Raw genomic sequence first — 14,247 nt, 5'->3', positions numbered from 1 at the left:
AGAGGATAACCTCTCACTTGTTTCAGAAAGGGAACCTTTTTCTGAAGATGAGGACACCACACCCAGTTCTTGGGAAACATTTAAAAACAAATTATACAGGTCTGGTTTTCCCTCAACTTGTCATTTAGGCTTCAGTAAAGGTTGGCAAATTAAAGGAACCAAGTATTATAAAACATACATAAATGACTTAAAAATAGAAGAAATTTATATAAAAATCCCATGTTTTTTGCTATCTGTAACTTAAAAGATTGCACCTAAGGAGAGGCCCATGGTTTCTTGGGCCTGGTGGATGTTGAGCCTTCCACTCTTGATAGAATTTTGTGACTCATGTCTTCGCAGAACGGAAGGCCACAGAGTTATAAGCATTTTCATTCCTAATAAGTCCTTATTTGTAACAAGGATTCAGTTGCAGCTATCAGATTTGTCTTCCCCAGTTGTACTTACTTCCTGTCTAATTGGGGCACAGGATAAGGCCACTAGATTTTAGATAACCCGAGTCTAATGATGTGTTCAGTCACATTTACTTTGCTCTTTGCTTGTATCTGGGTCCACCAGGGAGGATTCCATCAAGGCCCTCTCACCCTCTGCAAATAAGATGCAATTAGCCTGACAGTTAAAATATATTTTGCTCTTATTCTCAGGTTTAGTTGTGACTTACAGCTTATTAAGGAATTATTCCTCATAAAACCTCTTCTTTTTAACACCAGAGAAAGGAACAATGGACCATTACAGATATTATTTTGTAATGCTTTTCTAGGTACGTTTCTGTTTATTAGTTAACACATTTTAAGCATCACTAGTTTAGCGATTTAGAAAGTAAGTACTCAGGTCAGGCGATAAATCACAACAAAAAGTCACCAAAAACAACTCTTATTACTACCTTGTCTGTTGGACCTAGGCCTCCAGATTGGAAATAAAACAAGCCCAGGAAAGCTGGAGAAAATTAGCATGTTTCTATGAAACACGATCGATCTATGTGAAGATTATAAGAATTGGTGCTGGTCACATCAAGAAAAATACTGAATCTGAGGTTCTAACTCCCCTGAAGCAAACATGGGCAAACACACAAATGGGGCCTGGCTCTGCCCATGCTGAGTTGCCGGGCTTGCACTCTGAATTCCATTCAGAGAGCAGATCAGAGATTCAAGAAGTGTAGGATGAGTTGTAAGCTGTGGCAGAAGAGTCTGTGGAGTAAATTTTAACGGTCATTCAACTCTTCATAGGATTTCCTCTCCAGATGGCATTCTGGAGTAATGTGTTGGATGGATTCTTTGTGATCTGGTGACATGCAGGAACTTAAAATTCATATCTTTGAAAAGAAACTTTCAAGACAGAAACGATCCTTCTCCATGTATGCTACATATTGGTTTTGTACATGAGTTTAGAATAAAAGCACATCGTGTGAAGAAATAATTGATGAGGGGCTGCATATGGATGAGCCAGGTTTAATCCTTGGCATCCCATATGGTCCCCTGAGCATCACAAGGAGTAGTTCCTGAGCACAAAGCTAGGAAGTGATCCCTGAGCATCACCGGGTGTGACCCCAAAATAAACAAAAAATTATCTGATTCTTTGCTGTGTGCCATGTTTTATTCTATGTTGTGGGGGCAGAACAGTGAACCAGAATATATACAAAATAATGAAATATAGAGCCACAAAGCAAATGCCCCACTGGAATTATTTAGTTTATTAATTTTATGCAGTGCCTAAACTTAAACTTCCAATCGCTGGGAAAGATGAGTAAGGAGAGGCTGCTGAAATCTCAGGGCTGGGATGAATGGAGACGTTACTGTTACCCGTTTGAGTAAATTAATGAACAACAGGATGACAGTGATACAGTGACACAGTGATGTAGTGCTAGGGATCTAACCTAGCGCCTAACACATGCAATGTGCTCTACTGCTGAAGTACATCTGCTGCCCCATTCCATTGACTTTTAAACAAAATTATTATATTATTGGCTTTTGGGTCACACCTGCCAGTGCTCAAGGCTTACTCCTGGCTCTGCACTCAGGAATTATGCCTGGTGTTATTTGGGGGACCATATGGGATTGAATCTGGGTCAGCTGCATACAAAGCAAACTCCCTACCTTCTGTACTATTGGTCCAGCTCCTTAAACAAAATTAATGGCCCACAATCATTAAAAAAATAGAGAGGGTGGAAGAAATGGGGAAATGGACCCTCAAAAACCTTTATTTGTTGCTTGCTTATCTTCTGAAGCCAAGACTTTTGGGGACCTTCATAAGGTAGTGTCTTTGGGGAACAATGTAGTAAATTTGGGGAATATAAGCAATCTATGATGGAAATGTAAGGGATATTCCCTCTATTCTTGGAGGCAGACTTTTGTCTGGCCCTTTATTTCTCTTTGGCAGTGTGAATAGCTTTACTGAGCCATAAGAGTACTTGCAGATAGTGTTTCCAGCCTCCTTAGACTATTTACAGATGCAATATATTCTGCTTAATGTTTAATTAAATTAATCAAGTGGATTTTTGATGGTGTGTGGGAACTGTTCTATTCATCCTTGGTGAAATTCCACTAACACTGACAGAGAAATATATCCTTTTGGATTGATGCCTATGTCTTTAGTGCATAGAATGCAAAGCTTCACAGCTTCCAATTTTTCTGATCAGTTCACAAACCGACTTTCCTGGAAATTATTGAATTTTCTTTGAAATACAGATCAGGTTGAATGAAGCAGGAAACTCTTAAAATTTGAAATACTTATGACTCAAGAAAGACAAAGTTTCCAGAGTTCTGATAGATTGCCAAATAAAATTATTTTCATGAATAGAAATTCTTTAGAAAATCAATGCTTTTAAGCAAGGCTTTACTTATCCCATTGCTTGCATAAAACTATGTAACCTGGGTAGAGAGTGCTTTTATTGTGATTAAAGCAATAGTAAGTCAGTCTGCAAAATATATGCTTTAAAATAGATGATGGGGGCTGGAGCAATAGCATAGCGGGTAGGGCATTTGCCTTGCATGCGGCTGACCCGGGTTTGATTCCCAGCATCCCATATGGTCCCCTAAGCAAAGCCAGAAGTAATTCCTGAGTGCATGAGCCAGGAGTAACCCCTGTGCAATGCTGGGTGTGACCCAAAAAGCAAAATAAATAAATTAATAAATAAAATAAGATAGATGACAATTGAATAGATTGAATAGATTTCTGTTGAAAGAAACCTAAGCAAATGATTACTGAGATGATTCTGAGAACAGTGCTATGTGAGAAGAATTCTTGCAGTCTCAGTGGTGTGGTGAGAAGCTGTGGTAAAACAGTGCTTCCTCTCTGAGAATAGCATGACCTTCTTGTCTTATTTTCACACCTGCTTTGCCAAAGCAGAATTTTCACTCAGCGAAATATAGTAGAGGTACTCTTCAGGAGTTAAATCTCTTGAAAATGTGAACAACCAGCCAGTAGCTGAAGTTTTGACAATAGACATGGCCACAACCAGAAAGGTATATTCCAGCTGTAAAAAAAAGATCTCAAAATTCAATGGTGTATTTTCTTTTATTTTAGATTATTCTCCTTATTCATTATAAGTGGAAATTATTTGTTTATATTTTCTTGTGAGCGTTGTAAAAATCCCAGCTGCGATGGGAGACTGTTGCCACAATTTCTATTTTTCCCAAGTTCTTTTTTCCCCCCTTTTATTTTTGAAGTCACCATGAAGTTACAAAGTTATTAATGGTGAGGTTTCAGGCATACAGTGTTTCAACATGGATTCCATCACCAGTGTCCACTTCCCTCCATCCTCCATCAATCAATCCCCTCCATTTCTTATTTGCCTCTCATTCACCAGTATGCCTCGAGAAGGGGCACTTTATAATATATATATATATATATATACATATATATATATATACACATGTCAGTACATGAGTTGGTAGAGTTTCATACATAACACTTTACTACTTTTCAGCATCACCTCCTCCAGGTTTAATGCTTCCCTCAAACAGTCTATTTTACCCAAGGTCTTGTGGGAGCCTTGGTTTCCTGTTCACATCTTGCTCCTGATGTTGGGATTATGGAAAGCAACTCAAGTGTGTCAAGATTCACACCCGATTTTGCATCATGCAGCTCATGAAACTATCATTCATTTCTAAATTTCTTCTGCTTACAGGGTACCAGGAGGCTCAGGACTAAAATCTGAGTATATCATTTGTCATCAAAGATTTGAGTAACTTTTCTCTTTCGTGACATTTAACATCTGGCATTCAGAAACTGGTATTGATTCTAGGAACATCTTGATCTTAAGCTTGAAAGGGTTGAATTTTCTCATCTCCTAGAAACCCTCACGCCGCATGTGACACATGATAATCAGTGCTCTGAGAGAGCCTTAAGCAGAATGGGATCTGCAATAGAGAAAATGACAGATGGCAGAGAAGTTTGCTCCTTCCAGAATTTGAAGGCACCTTTAAGTGTGCCTACATTGATGGAATGAAGTATTTAACAAATGCAGCATATTATCAAATGATAGGCATTACCCAGAACATCTCTTTTGTTTCTAAGGAAACCACGAAATTGAGTACCTTATACTTAGTAATACCTAAAATTTAATTTAGCAATATAATTCAACAACCATTTAGGGAATATTGTCTTTGAAGCTGCAAAATATATAAATAAATCACCATGTATTTAGGTTCCAATAAACAAGTCCACTTATATTGCATTTGCATTAAAATTGAAAATTTTGTTACCTATACTAAAAGAAAGTGGCTTGTTAAACAAGTCAGATGTAAAGAAGATTTATATAGCTGTACCTACTTTTCTAGAGGATATGTTTTATTAATACTTACAGAGATCTATTTGTACATTAATATAACTAGCTTACTGGTTATTAAAAATTTCTGCATATTTTAAAAAACAACTCTGGGATGATTATTAATTGGCAGTAACTTACTTGAACAAATATAATATGAAGCTTTTTTTCTCCATTCTGAGGTTTTCTTGTGTAAATTCTATTTTTAGAGAGTTTTAAATTAGATGTTGATTAGAAATTAATGCTCAAAAAGCGTTTTTTAAAGCACAATGTTCAAGTTATCTATGAAAAAAAATTAAAATTATTTCATTAAAAACCTTTAGCTTTCTGGGGGCTGTAGTGATAGCACAGTGGGTAGGGTATTTGCCCTGCAAGCGGCCGAACTGGGTTCGATTCCCAGCATCCCATATTCCTCTGAGCACCGCCAGGGGTGATTCCTAAGTGCAGAGCCAGGGTAACCCCTGTGCATCACTGGGTGTAACCAAAAAAGCAAAACAAAACAAAAAAAACTTTAGCTTTCTCTCGCAATAAGTTTCATATGGACTGAACTTATAATTTTTCCTAATTTTTCTTGCGGGTGGAGTGAAGGCTGCAACTGGTGATGCTCAGGGTGTACCCCTGGCTCATTCCTCGGGTGTCACTTCTGCTGATGACTGGATAACCATGTGGTGCTGGGGCTCAACCCTTGACTCCCAACAACCTGCACACTAGCACTTGAAGATCTATCTCTTTAGGACAATAGTCATGCTATCATACTGAATAAGCAAATGTAGAAACACTTTTATTTTACAAAATTAGGCATTGTTTAATATATGATACCAACTTTGTCACTTTGTCACATTATTGGATCGTGCCCTGTTATTAGTATAGTTCTGATTAAGTAGGCTTTCTTCACTTTAAAGCATGAAACATTAGCTATTCTTGTAATAAGAGTTCAACAAGATTTTGTATTTAAGTTTGAAAGTGTTTCAAAAATATATTTCTTCTTATTAGATAATGCCCCATATCAGACCTCTTTTGAAGTTTTCTTCCTCATGGTGCCTTTGGATCATTTAAAAATATTACTTGTGTGATGTTTCAGTTACAGGTGATAAAATATCTTATTTGAAAATGTTAAGATCTTGTTAAAATTGCACTTGCTTGTGCTTTTACAAGAACAGAACATAATTACCTGTAAAACCACTATTTTTGCAACCAAGAATGAAAGTTTGAAAAATTGATGTTAATGTTCTTTTTGCTACAGGTTGGATGGTTCCCATCTAGTAGTCCAAGCACGTTCACAGAATGTCCATCCTCTGAGTGGTGTCTCTAGGATTATGGAGTCTAGCATTATTCTAGATGTTGGTATTAGTGGTATTAATTTCTGTGATTTGGAATAAGTTTACTTGGGAGGTTGACTGAATAGAGAGACAGAACCCAGGGGACTATTCGTGCTCCTTATATATTTGTTGTCAATATTATTGTCCACTTGAAAAATACTGGTCTACACATAAAAACTTACCCATATCCTGGTCAAACTAAGAAACTGGGTATTTGTCTTCTAGTACCAACCTAGAGGCATAATACCCTGTACTCTGCTTTTGAATTCAGGACTTTATACCCTTCTAAACACCTTTTTTCTCTAGATTTACTTCTACCTATATGTTTTTTAGAGTCATGTTCTCTAATGTTATTATTCTTTTAACTTATTCTACACACTTCTCTACTTTAATGTATTTTTTTAAACCAGAAATTTTAAAATCTTTGTTTTAAAGCAACATTGTCTCATCAAAATTTCTGATCGTAGGATCTTTTTTATATCTATACTCTCAAATACAACAGTTGTTAGCTACATGTAGATATTGAGCAGCTGAAATGTGGCTGGTGTGACTGGTGAAATGGATTTTTCAATACATTTAGTTTAATTTAAATTAGAAAAACTCATGTGTGACAAGTGGCTGCTGTATTAGATAAGCACACCCCTATGATCTTATTTTAATGCAGAAACGTGGCTTTGGGGGTAATTGTAGCTGATCCAATAGTATTTGGCAGCTCTTGTGCATGTCCAACCTTAGACACTGCTCAGTGGCTCCTTGACCCAGACTGCTCACCAGTGACAAACCCCTTCTATAGAAAAGCTTTCAGGGAGAATCCACAATGGTATACTATGATTCTTAGAGTTTTGATATTGTTTTCTCCACTTTCCTTTAATTTTCTCTAGATTTCAAAAGAAGACTTTCTGAACTATTATGCTGGTGTTAGTGCTTCTATCGATACTGATGCCTATTTCATTTTAATGATGACAAAATCTTGGAGATTATGACTATTTAATTTCTTGGATATCATAGACTCTCTTAAAGGAGAATGAGCATGAAAGAAGTCCATCGCTAGAGGCTTTAGTAAAGTGTAAACTTAGTTTCTGAAGACATGAAAGCTTGAACATAGCAGATCTTCTTAGATATCTGACAAATTCATTTCCTTAAATTTCTGAGGACGCATTTTAATTCAAAAAGAAAGGAATAATGGAAGAGAGGAAGAAAACCATAAAATCAGACTTAGAAGATGGGGGAAAAATAATATACTTCTTCTGATGGTTTTTCCACTTATAAGTGTAGGTGAACTTGTTCTAGCCATGCTTTCATTTTGTCTACTGTCTGGGGGATGTAGCAGGGTAGAAAGTGATAGTAAAAGAATGGGAGGAACATGTAACTGTGAAAAATTTCTTGAGCTTACTTATTTTAATATTTTTCTTGGTGAATACAAATAAAATTAATTTTATTCTGAAATATAGTGACTTCCCCCTTGTTTTTCTTATTTTAGTTTTAAAATTTTATTTCAGGCGCCATTGTTCACTGTTAATGCATTCACACATTTTAGCACAATACTCTTCACCAAAATGTCTACTGCCTCCACTTTTGTCCCAGTGTCTCCCCTCCCCCACTGGGTCCCCTCTTCCTTCTCCTATGGTAAGCTTCTTACAAAAGACCAGTTCTCGATTTCTGTTGCCCGTGGACACTTGTTTTACCTCTACTTTGCTTGTTTATGTTCTACTTATCAGAGAGATCATCTTGTCCCTCTCTGTCCTTCTCCTTCTAACTTCATTCAACAGTATACTCTGCAGATCCATCCACATAGCAGCAAATTGCATGACTTCCCTTTTTATTGAATAGTATTACATTACATACATGTTCCATGATTTCTATATGCAGTCATCTGTACATGAACACTTGGGTTACTTCCAGATTTTGGCTATTGTGAATAATGCTGCAATGAATACAGTAGTGTAGATGTCTTTTCTGAATAGAGTTTTGGGGTCCTTGAGGTAGGTATAAATAAGTGGAATTATTTGGTCCCGTGGAAGCTCAATTTTTTTGAGAAATATCCACATTTTCCACAAAGCCTGGACCATTCAGCACTCCCAGTACTAGTAAATGAGGTTCCCTTTTTGCTCACATCCATGTCAACACTGGTTGTATTGTAAAGAAAACCAAATACCTAGGAATCCCCTTAACAAGGGAGGTGAAAGGCTTATACAAAGAAAACTATAAAACACCACTAAAAGAAGTAAAAGAGTACATGAGGAAATAAAACACATTTCCTGTTCATGAATAGGAAGCATTAACATGGTCTCAATGGCAATTTTGTCTAAAGCACTATACAGCTTCAATGCAGTCCTTCTAAAAATACCCATGACGTTTTAAAAAGACAGAGATTAAATGCTGTTAAAATTTACATGGACTAAAATTCGGAGCTGCTGAGAGTGAAACGGACCCTCTGTGCCTAAAGACTTTGATTCCAGAGACACATTCGGGCATCCAGTGCAGCTTCTTATAGCAATGCACTGGGACTGTGAACTGGGCTACAAGTCCGTGCTGCCTGGGGGTGGATCTTTCCTCACCACCCTGTCTCCCTGCATGGAAAATGTCGGCAGAAGCATCATCCACATGGCAGGAGCCATCTTCTAAGACTCCTAACCCAGAGGTATACGATTTTTACACTTGGGGCTCCTAGGGACTCATGGGAAGTGGGTTGTAACCGGCATGCCCTCGGCCCAGATAAATTCGGAGCTGCTGAGAGTGAAACGGACCCTCTGCGCCTAAAGACTTTGATTCCAGAGACTTCTTACAGCAATACACTGGGACTGTGAGGTGGGCTATGCAATTTCTGGCAGAATTTTCCCTGGACTTTATACAGAAATCCAAAACCAAGACTTAACATCTATAATTGTCAGCAATGTGAAACGGTTCCTTTTTAACAGGTCTGACTTGGGGGGGAAACTCCAAATAATAGCAGTGAGTTTTTGTTGAAATATTGAAGGTTATTAAAGTAGCAGCCATTTCTCTGGACTGTGAACTAAGCAACAGCCCCACGCTAGCCGAGGAGAGGAAATATCCCTCTTTCCTGGTTGTTTCCCATTTTCAGGCATGGCGTCCACCATACTGTGAGGCGCGGGAAGGGGGATGAGGGGGAAAAAAAAGGAAAAGGAAGAAGGAAAAATAAAAAGAGTTATGTACTTGGAGCATTGGGGCTACATATCTCTTCATTCTCAGCAATGGAAAACTAATTATCAAATGCTTCCTTGGTAGTAGGGCTGTCTTTCTTGGGGGGAAACTCCAACAACAATAGTGAGTTTTGTGTTGAAATATGGAACGTAATCAAGGTTAAGAGAAAATGAAGTGAAACTCATCAGTTATACAGTTGGGGGTGGGGGGCGGGGTTTTGGGGGTTTTTGGTGGTGGAATATGGGCACTGGTAAAGAGTAGGGTGTTTGAATATTGTGTAACGGAGACATAAACCTGAGAACTTTGTAACTTTCCACATGGTGATTCAATAAAAATTTTTTAAAAAATTTACATGGACTAATAGTCCCCATCCCAAATTGTAAAGATAGGAAACTTATCTTTTCCCAACATCAAACTGTACTATAAAATTGTAATAGTCAAAACTGTGTGGTAGTGGAATAAGGGCAGACTCTTAGACCAATGGAATAGAACTGAGAGTCCAAAGACAAATTTTGACAAAATAGCAAAATGTATGAATTGCAGTAAGGAAAGTTTCTTTAGCAAATGATGATCCCTTTAGCAAACAGGGTAAAACTGTTTGTCACATACAAAGAAATGAATTCAGAATCCTTTCTAACACCACACACAAAAGTCATATCAAAGTGAATTAATGATCTTGATATCAGACCCAAATCCATAAGTCACATTGAGGAAAACATAGGTAAAACACTCTATGACATAGACGTTAGAGCTATCTTCAGTGGACGAACAAATAGAAGCAAATATAAACAAATGGGACTACAACAAACTGAGAAACTTCTGCACTGCAAGAGAAATAATAATTAGGATATAAAGACACCCCATGGACTTGAAAAATATTTGCCCACCATTCATCTGATACTAATGCTTGTAAAACTGTGAGAAAAAGAACACATAAAAAATGAAGGGAAGACATGAATAGAATCTTCTTCAAAGAAGACATATATATGGCTAAAAGACATATGAAAAATGCTCTACATCACTTATCATTAGGGAGAGGCAAATTAAAACAACAACAATAAAATATCATCTTGCACCAGTGACATTGACACACAGCACAAAGAATATTTTTATTGTATTATTCCAGTGGTTTAATTTCAGTCAGTAACCCACATTTGCATGGGTAAGGGAACTATAGTGCTTCTAGGATGGTGAGTTTGATTGGCCCATTTGTTGAAGGAGGGCCTCTTTTACTGGATCAATTCAAGAGGAAGGAAAAGATCACAAAGGAAAGGAAATGCTTTTTAGAAAAGTTCAGGAAGGTTTTGGAGCATTCAGCGGACTGGGAAGGTGTGTATTCATAAAGTGACTAAAAAGCCCGTGACTCTCTCTTGCTGCCTGCATTTGACTCCCATATTACAAAAGCATAGCATTAACTATCTTCCTGTGTCTATAAAAAAAGGACATTGCTCTGAATTAACTATGCAATGTACGTAAATAGAAGAGAAAAGCAATATTTACAAGTTAATAGACTCTGATTAGGAGATAAAGGTGATTGACTGGATGGGGAAGCAGAGCACAAAGAAAGAGTTTACAGATAAACACAGAGGAATGGGAGTGTCTCTGGAGCACTGAATGGTGTTACTCCATAAGCCTAAGCTCCTTGTGGCAAGGCAGAAAGGACAGACCAATGTTATCCTACAGAAGTAAGACTTTGGAACTCGCTTGGAAAAACCATCTTGAAATCTCTTTGAGGCATCTCCATAATGAGGTAAAATCAAGTTTCGAGATTCACCTTTCTGGACAGGTAAGGACTGGAGAGTATCAAACACATACCCTGAGTCTTTTCAGTTTTGAAAAAAGGTTGAAATCAGGTGGGAAGTGAGGAAGAAGGCTGTGTTTCTCAACTTTAATGGGCTCAAAACTCACCTGTGGTCTGGAGGGAGGACCAAACTGGAACCTTGTAATGACAAGCTTTCCTGTGGTGTTGACAACTCTGTCCTTCATACCGAACATTAAATAGTAAAGGAATAAATATACCTATATCAGATTGGGCATTTCTAATGCATTAGATTATTTGTCCACCTTTTGCTTGATGATCTTAGTTGATAGTTTTTGACTGGGTCATCTTCATGTCTTTGAGGGTATAGCAGTGTGGGGGAAGTATTTTAAAAGCTCACATCTTGGGTCTGGAGCCTTGTATGTGGCTGACCTGGGTTCGATGCCCAGAAAACTGCCAGAAGTGCAGAGCCAGAAGTAACATCTGGAACATCACTGGGTATAATCCCAAAGCAAAAAACAAAAACAAAACACATGTACCTTTCAGACATGAGTGGGAAAAAATACTTTGGCTATGGTTAGTGTAGTGACATTTCAAATGGCAAACTTCATACAGTCTAAGTCCAAGTCTTGCAGTCTTCTGTCTCAAAGATTTGAACGTGTCAGGTTACCAAGGGTAGGTACATCTCTATTTTTCTTTTTGGGAGTCACACCTGGAAGTGCTCGGGGCTTACTCCTGTCTATAAACTCAATGATCACTTCTGGCAGTGCTCAGGGGACCATATGGGGTGTGAGAGTCAAACCCAGGTCAGTTTCATGCAAAGCAAGTGCCCTACTTACTGTACTATCTCTCCAGTTTCTATCTTTTAAGAGAAATTTTAAAAGTACATAGCTACTTGTATTAAAACTGGAACTTCCAAACAGTTGACTGACCATGGATAACCCAATTTTTATGTATGCTGAGATGAGAATAGAGAACTTATTTGGACTTGAAGATATGAAGGAATAATAGTCTAGTTTTCAATTCAGGATTACTGTTAGCAGTTTGCTCTCAGATACTTACAGTATGTTAGGACAGTGTTACTTACAGTAACAAATCCTCAAATTTATAAAAATCCAAGCATAAAATCTTTCACTCATCAAATAGTAGCATGTATCAGCTATTTGTAATCAATAAGCAGTTTTCCTAGTATAGTGATTATGGGTTGTAGAAATCCTTTATTTTGTGATTCTTCAATTCTCTTAAGACTTTGTAGACAATGGTATCCATGCAACCAAAGGAGAAAATGATGCAGACAAGGCTGAAAAGTTATTTAGTTTGTAAATAACAGAACTTTGTCAACTTGTCACTTCAACTTGCTTTCCATTCGAAGACAAGATTATGTCTGAATGCTAAGGAGGCAGGAATCCAAGTCTATGTGATGGGAGAGAGTATAAATTGTGGAAGACAACTAAACCTCTCTTCCCTTATACTCCCTGTTGTTTTTCTGTTCTTATAAGGATGTGCTTCAAGGTCTGATAGACCACAAGGAGTGAAATATTTGCCAGTTGGGAGGAATGAAGAACTGAGGTTTCTCTATCTTTAGCCATGTGAGCAACAAAGAAAACAACTTCTAGAGCCATAGAAGGTAAATTTTCTCTAATCAGTAAATCCTGTGACTTTACTTCATGGCCCTATTCCAGGTCTTAAAATTTGTGTCGCCACAACATTGAAAAAATTTATTTCTTATATGCTTCTATGACACAGAATCTAAGAATTTCTCATCTATGTTTATGTAGGGACTTTTTTGCTGGGAGCTGTAGCTATGTCCTAGCCTCTCTACCAGAACAAGATTTTAATATTGGTAAATGAGAAAAAAATTGCCTTATCAGTAGATCCCCTGTTTGGATCTTAATTATAATCATGTGATTATTTGGTCATTGGAATCAGAGAAAAATTCACAAAGAAGGCTGGAAAGATTGTATAGGAGAGAAGGCTGGCTCTGATCTCTGCACGGTGTATGGTTTGCGGAACACTGCCAACCTCACTTCTGAGGAGAGCAAGGCACGATTAACACCTGAGCACTGCTGGTTGTTTCTGGTGGCTGAACCTCCTTCTAAACAAACTAATAAAAACAAAGGAATAGAGATAATAATGCCTAATAAAATTAGGTTTATACCTTATTGCATTTATTTTTTCAGTATAGTGTTCATCTCCCAATAGTTTTCTTGAGGAGAACAATAATAAAGATATCTTCTCTGATCCCTCTTTTACAACCCTTTATAATTGACTAGGAAACCACTGGAGAGACACAATTCTCATTTCAGATATGTTAATCAGATATATCAATGTGATTACTCAGAAGCTGGCCTGTTTTATATGCCAAGCGGTGATGGTTGCCCATTTATGATGCTTTTGAAAACTAGTTAGTTATATAAAAATATGGTAATTGTAATATTGCTCTGAGGTCATTTTACTTCTGTTATTTGAAATGTATCTTACTGTAGTCCCAAAGAACTGACCACAAAATTATTTAATAACAGAATTAAATCAGAAGGTAATGATATTATATGAAAATACTTCATCAGAATTAACAATCAGCATGGTTCAATTAAGAATGGGAGAGGAGACATAGAGGTTTGCAAGTGTTAAAATTAAAGTTGTATGCAATTACAAATAGAAATTGTAGGAAAAATTTAGAATTCAGCAGAGTTAAACATCAGGGAATCATTAAGATTATATCTAACACATTCTGTCACTTATGAAAAATGTTGGAAGGGGAGATTTTATTTCTTTGATTGTAAGACTACAGATGGTGGACACTTGACATGGCTCTCACTTTCATTTCAAAGTTGGCATAGGGTACACTGAATAATTCTGCACCATTATTTTGCAAAAAAAAACTAATGGTCTAGAGTCTACTAATATATTTGAGTACCTTCTTTCTCCTTCCCCACTTTACAGACTCAATTACTCTTATCTCAGAAATAAACATAATCCCCAGATAATTTCTATAGTTTTATATTTTTTAATTCATATTTCATACTGATATTACAATGAATTACTTTTTTATTGTGAACCATTGTTCACAATCAATTACTTTTTTATTGTGCCTCAGGTTCCTCTATGTAACTTATTTCTTGAAGACATTCAATAGTTTTCCACATTTAGAATTTAGATGTCTTAATATAGCATTGAAAGCAAACAAAACTCCAAAACTTGTTCTGAGCTGCATATTTCTAGATCCCATCACACCCTTCACAATG

The 14,247-nt window shown here is 37.1% G+C and overlaps 1 protein-coding gene across 1 annotated transcript in view; it reads left to right on the top strand.

Moving 5' to 3' along the window:
- The window catches only part of CAPSL (calcyphosine like), a 38,188-nt gene extending 30,705 nt beyond the window's left edge, over positions 1 to 7,483 (top strand). The window contains exon 5 of the mRNA XM_055119833.1: positions 6,963 to 7,483. Coding sequence (XP_054975808.1) covers positions 6,963 to 7,064 — 102 coding nt within the window. The 3' untranslated portion in view covers positions 7,065 to 7,483. The remainder of the gene's footprint in view (positions 1 to 6,962) is intronic.
- Positions 7,484 to 14,247: the final 6,764 nt, after the last annotated feature.

The sequence above is a fragment of the Sorex araneus genome, chromosome 1, assembly GCF_027595985.1.
Source record: "Sorex araneus isolate mSorAra2 chromosome 1, mSorAra2.pri, whole genome shotgun sequence".
Taxonomy (NCBI): Eukaryota; Metazoa; Chordata; class Mammalia; order Eulipotyphla; family Soricidae; genus Sorex; species Sorex araneus.
This window is presented reverse-complemented; position numbering and strand designations above follow the sequence as displayed.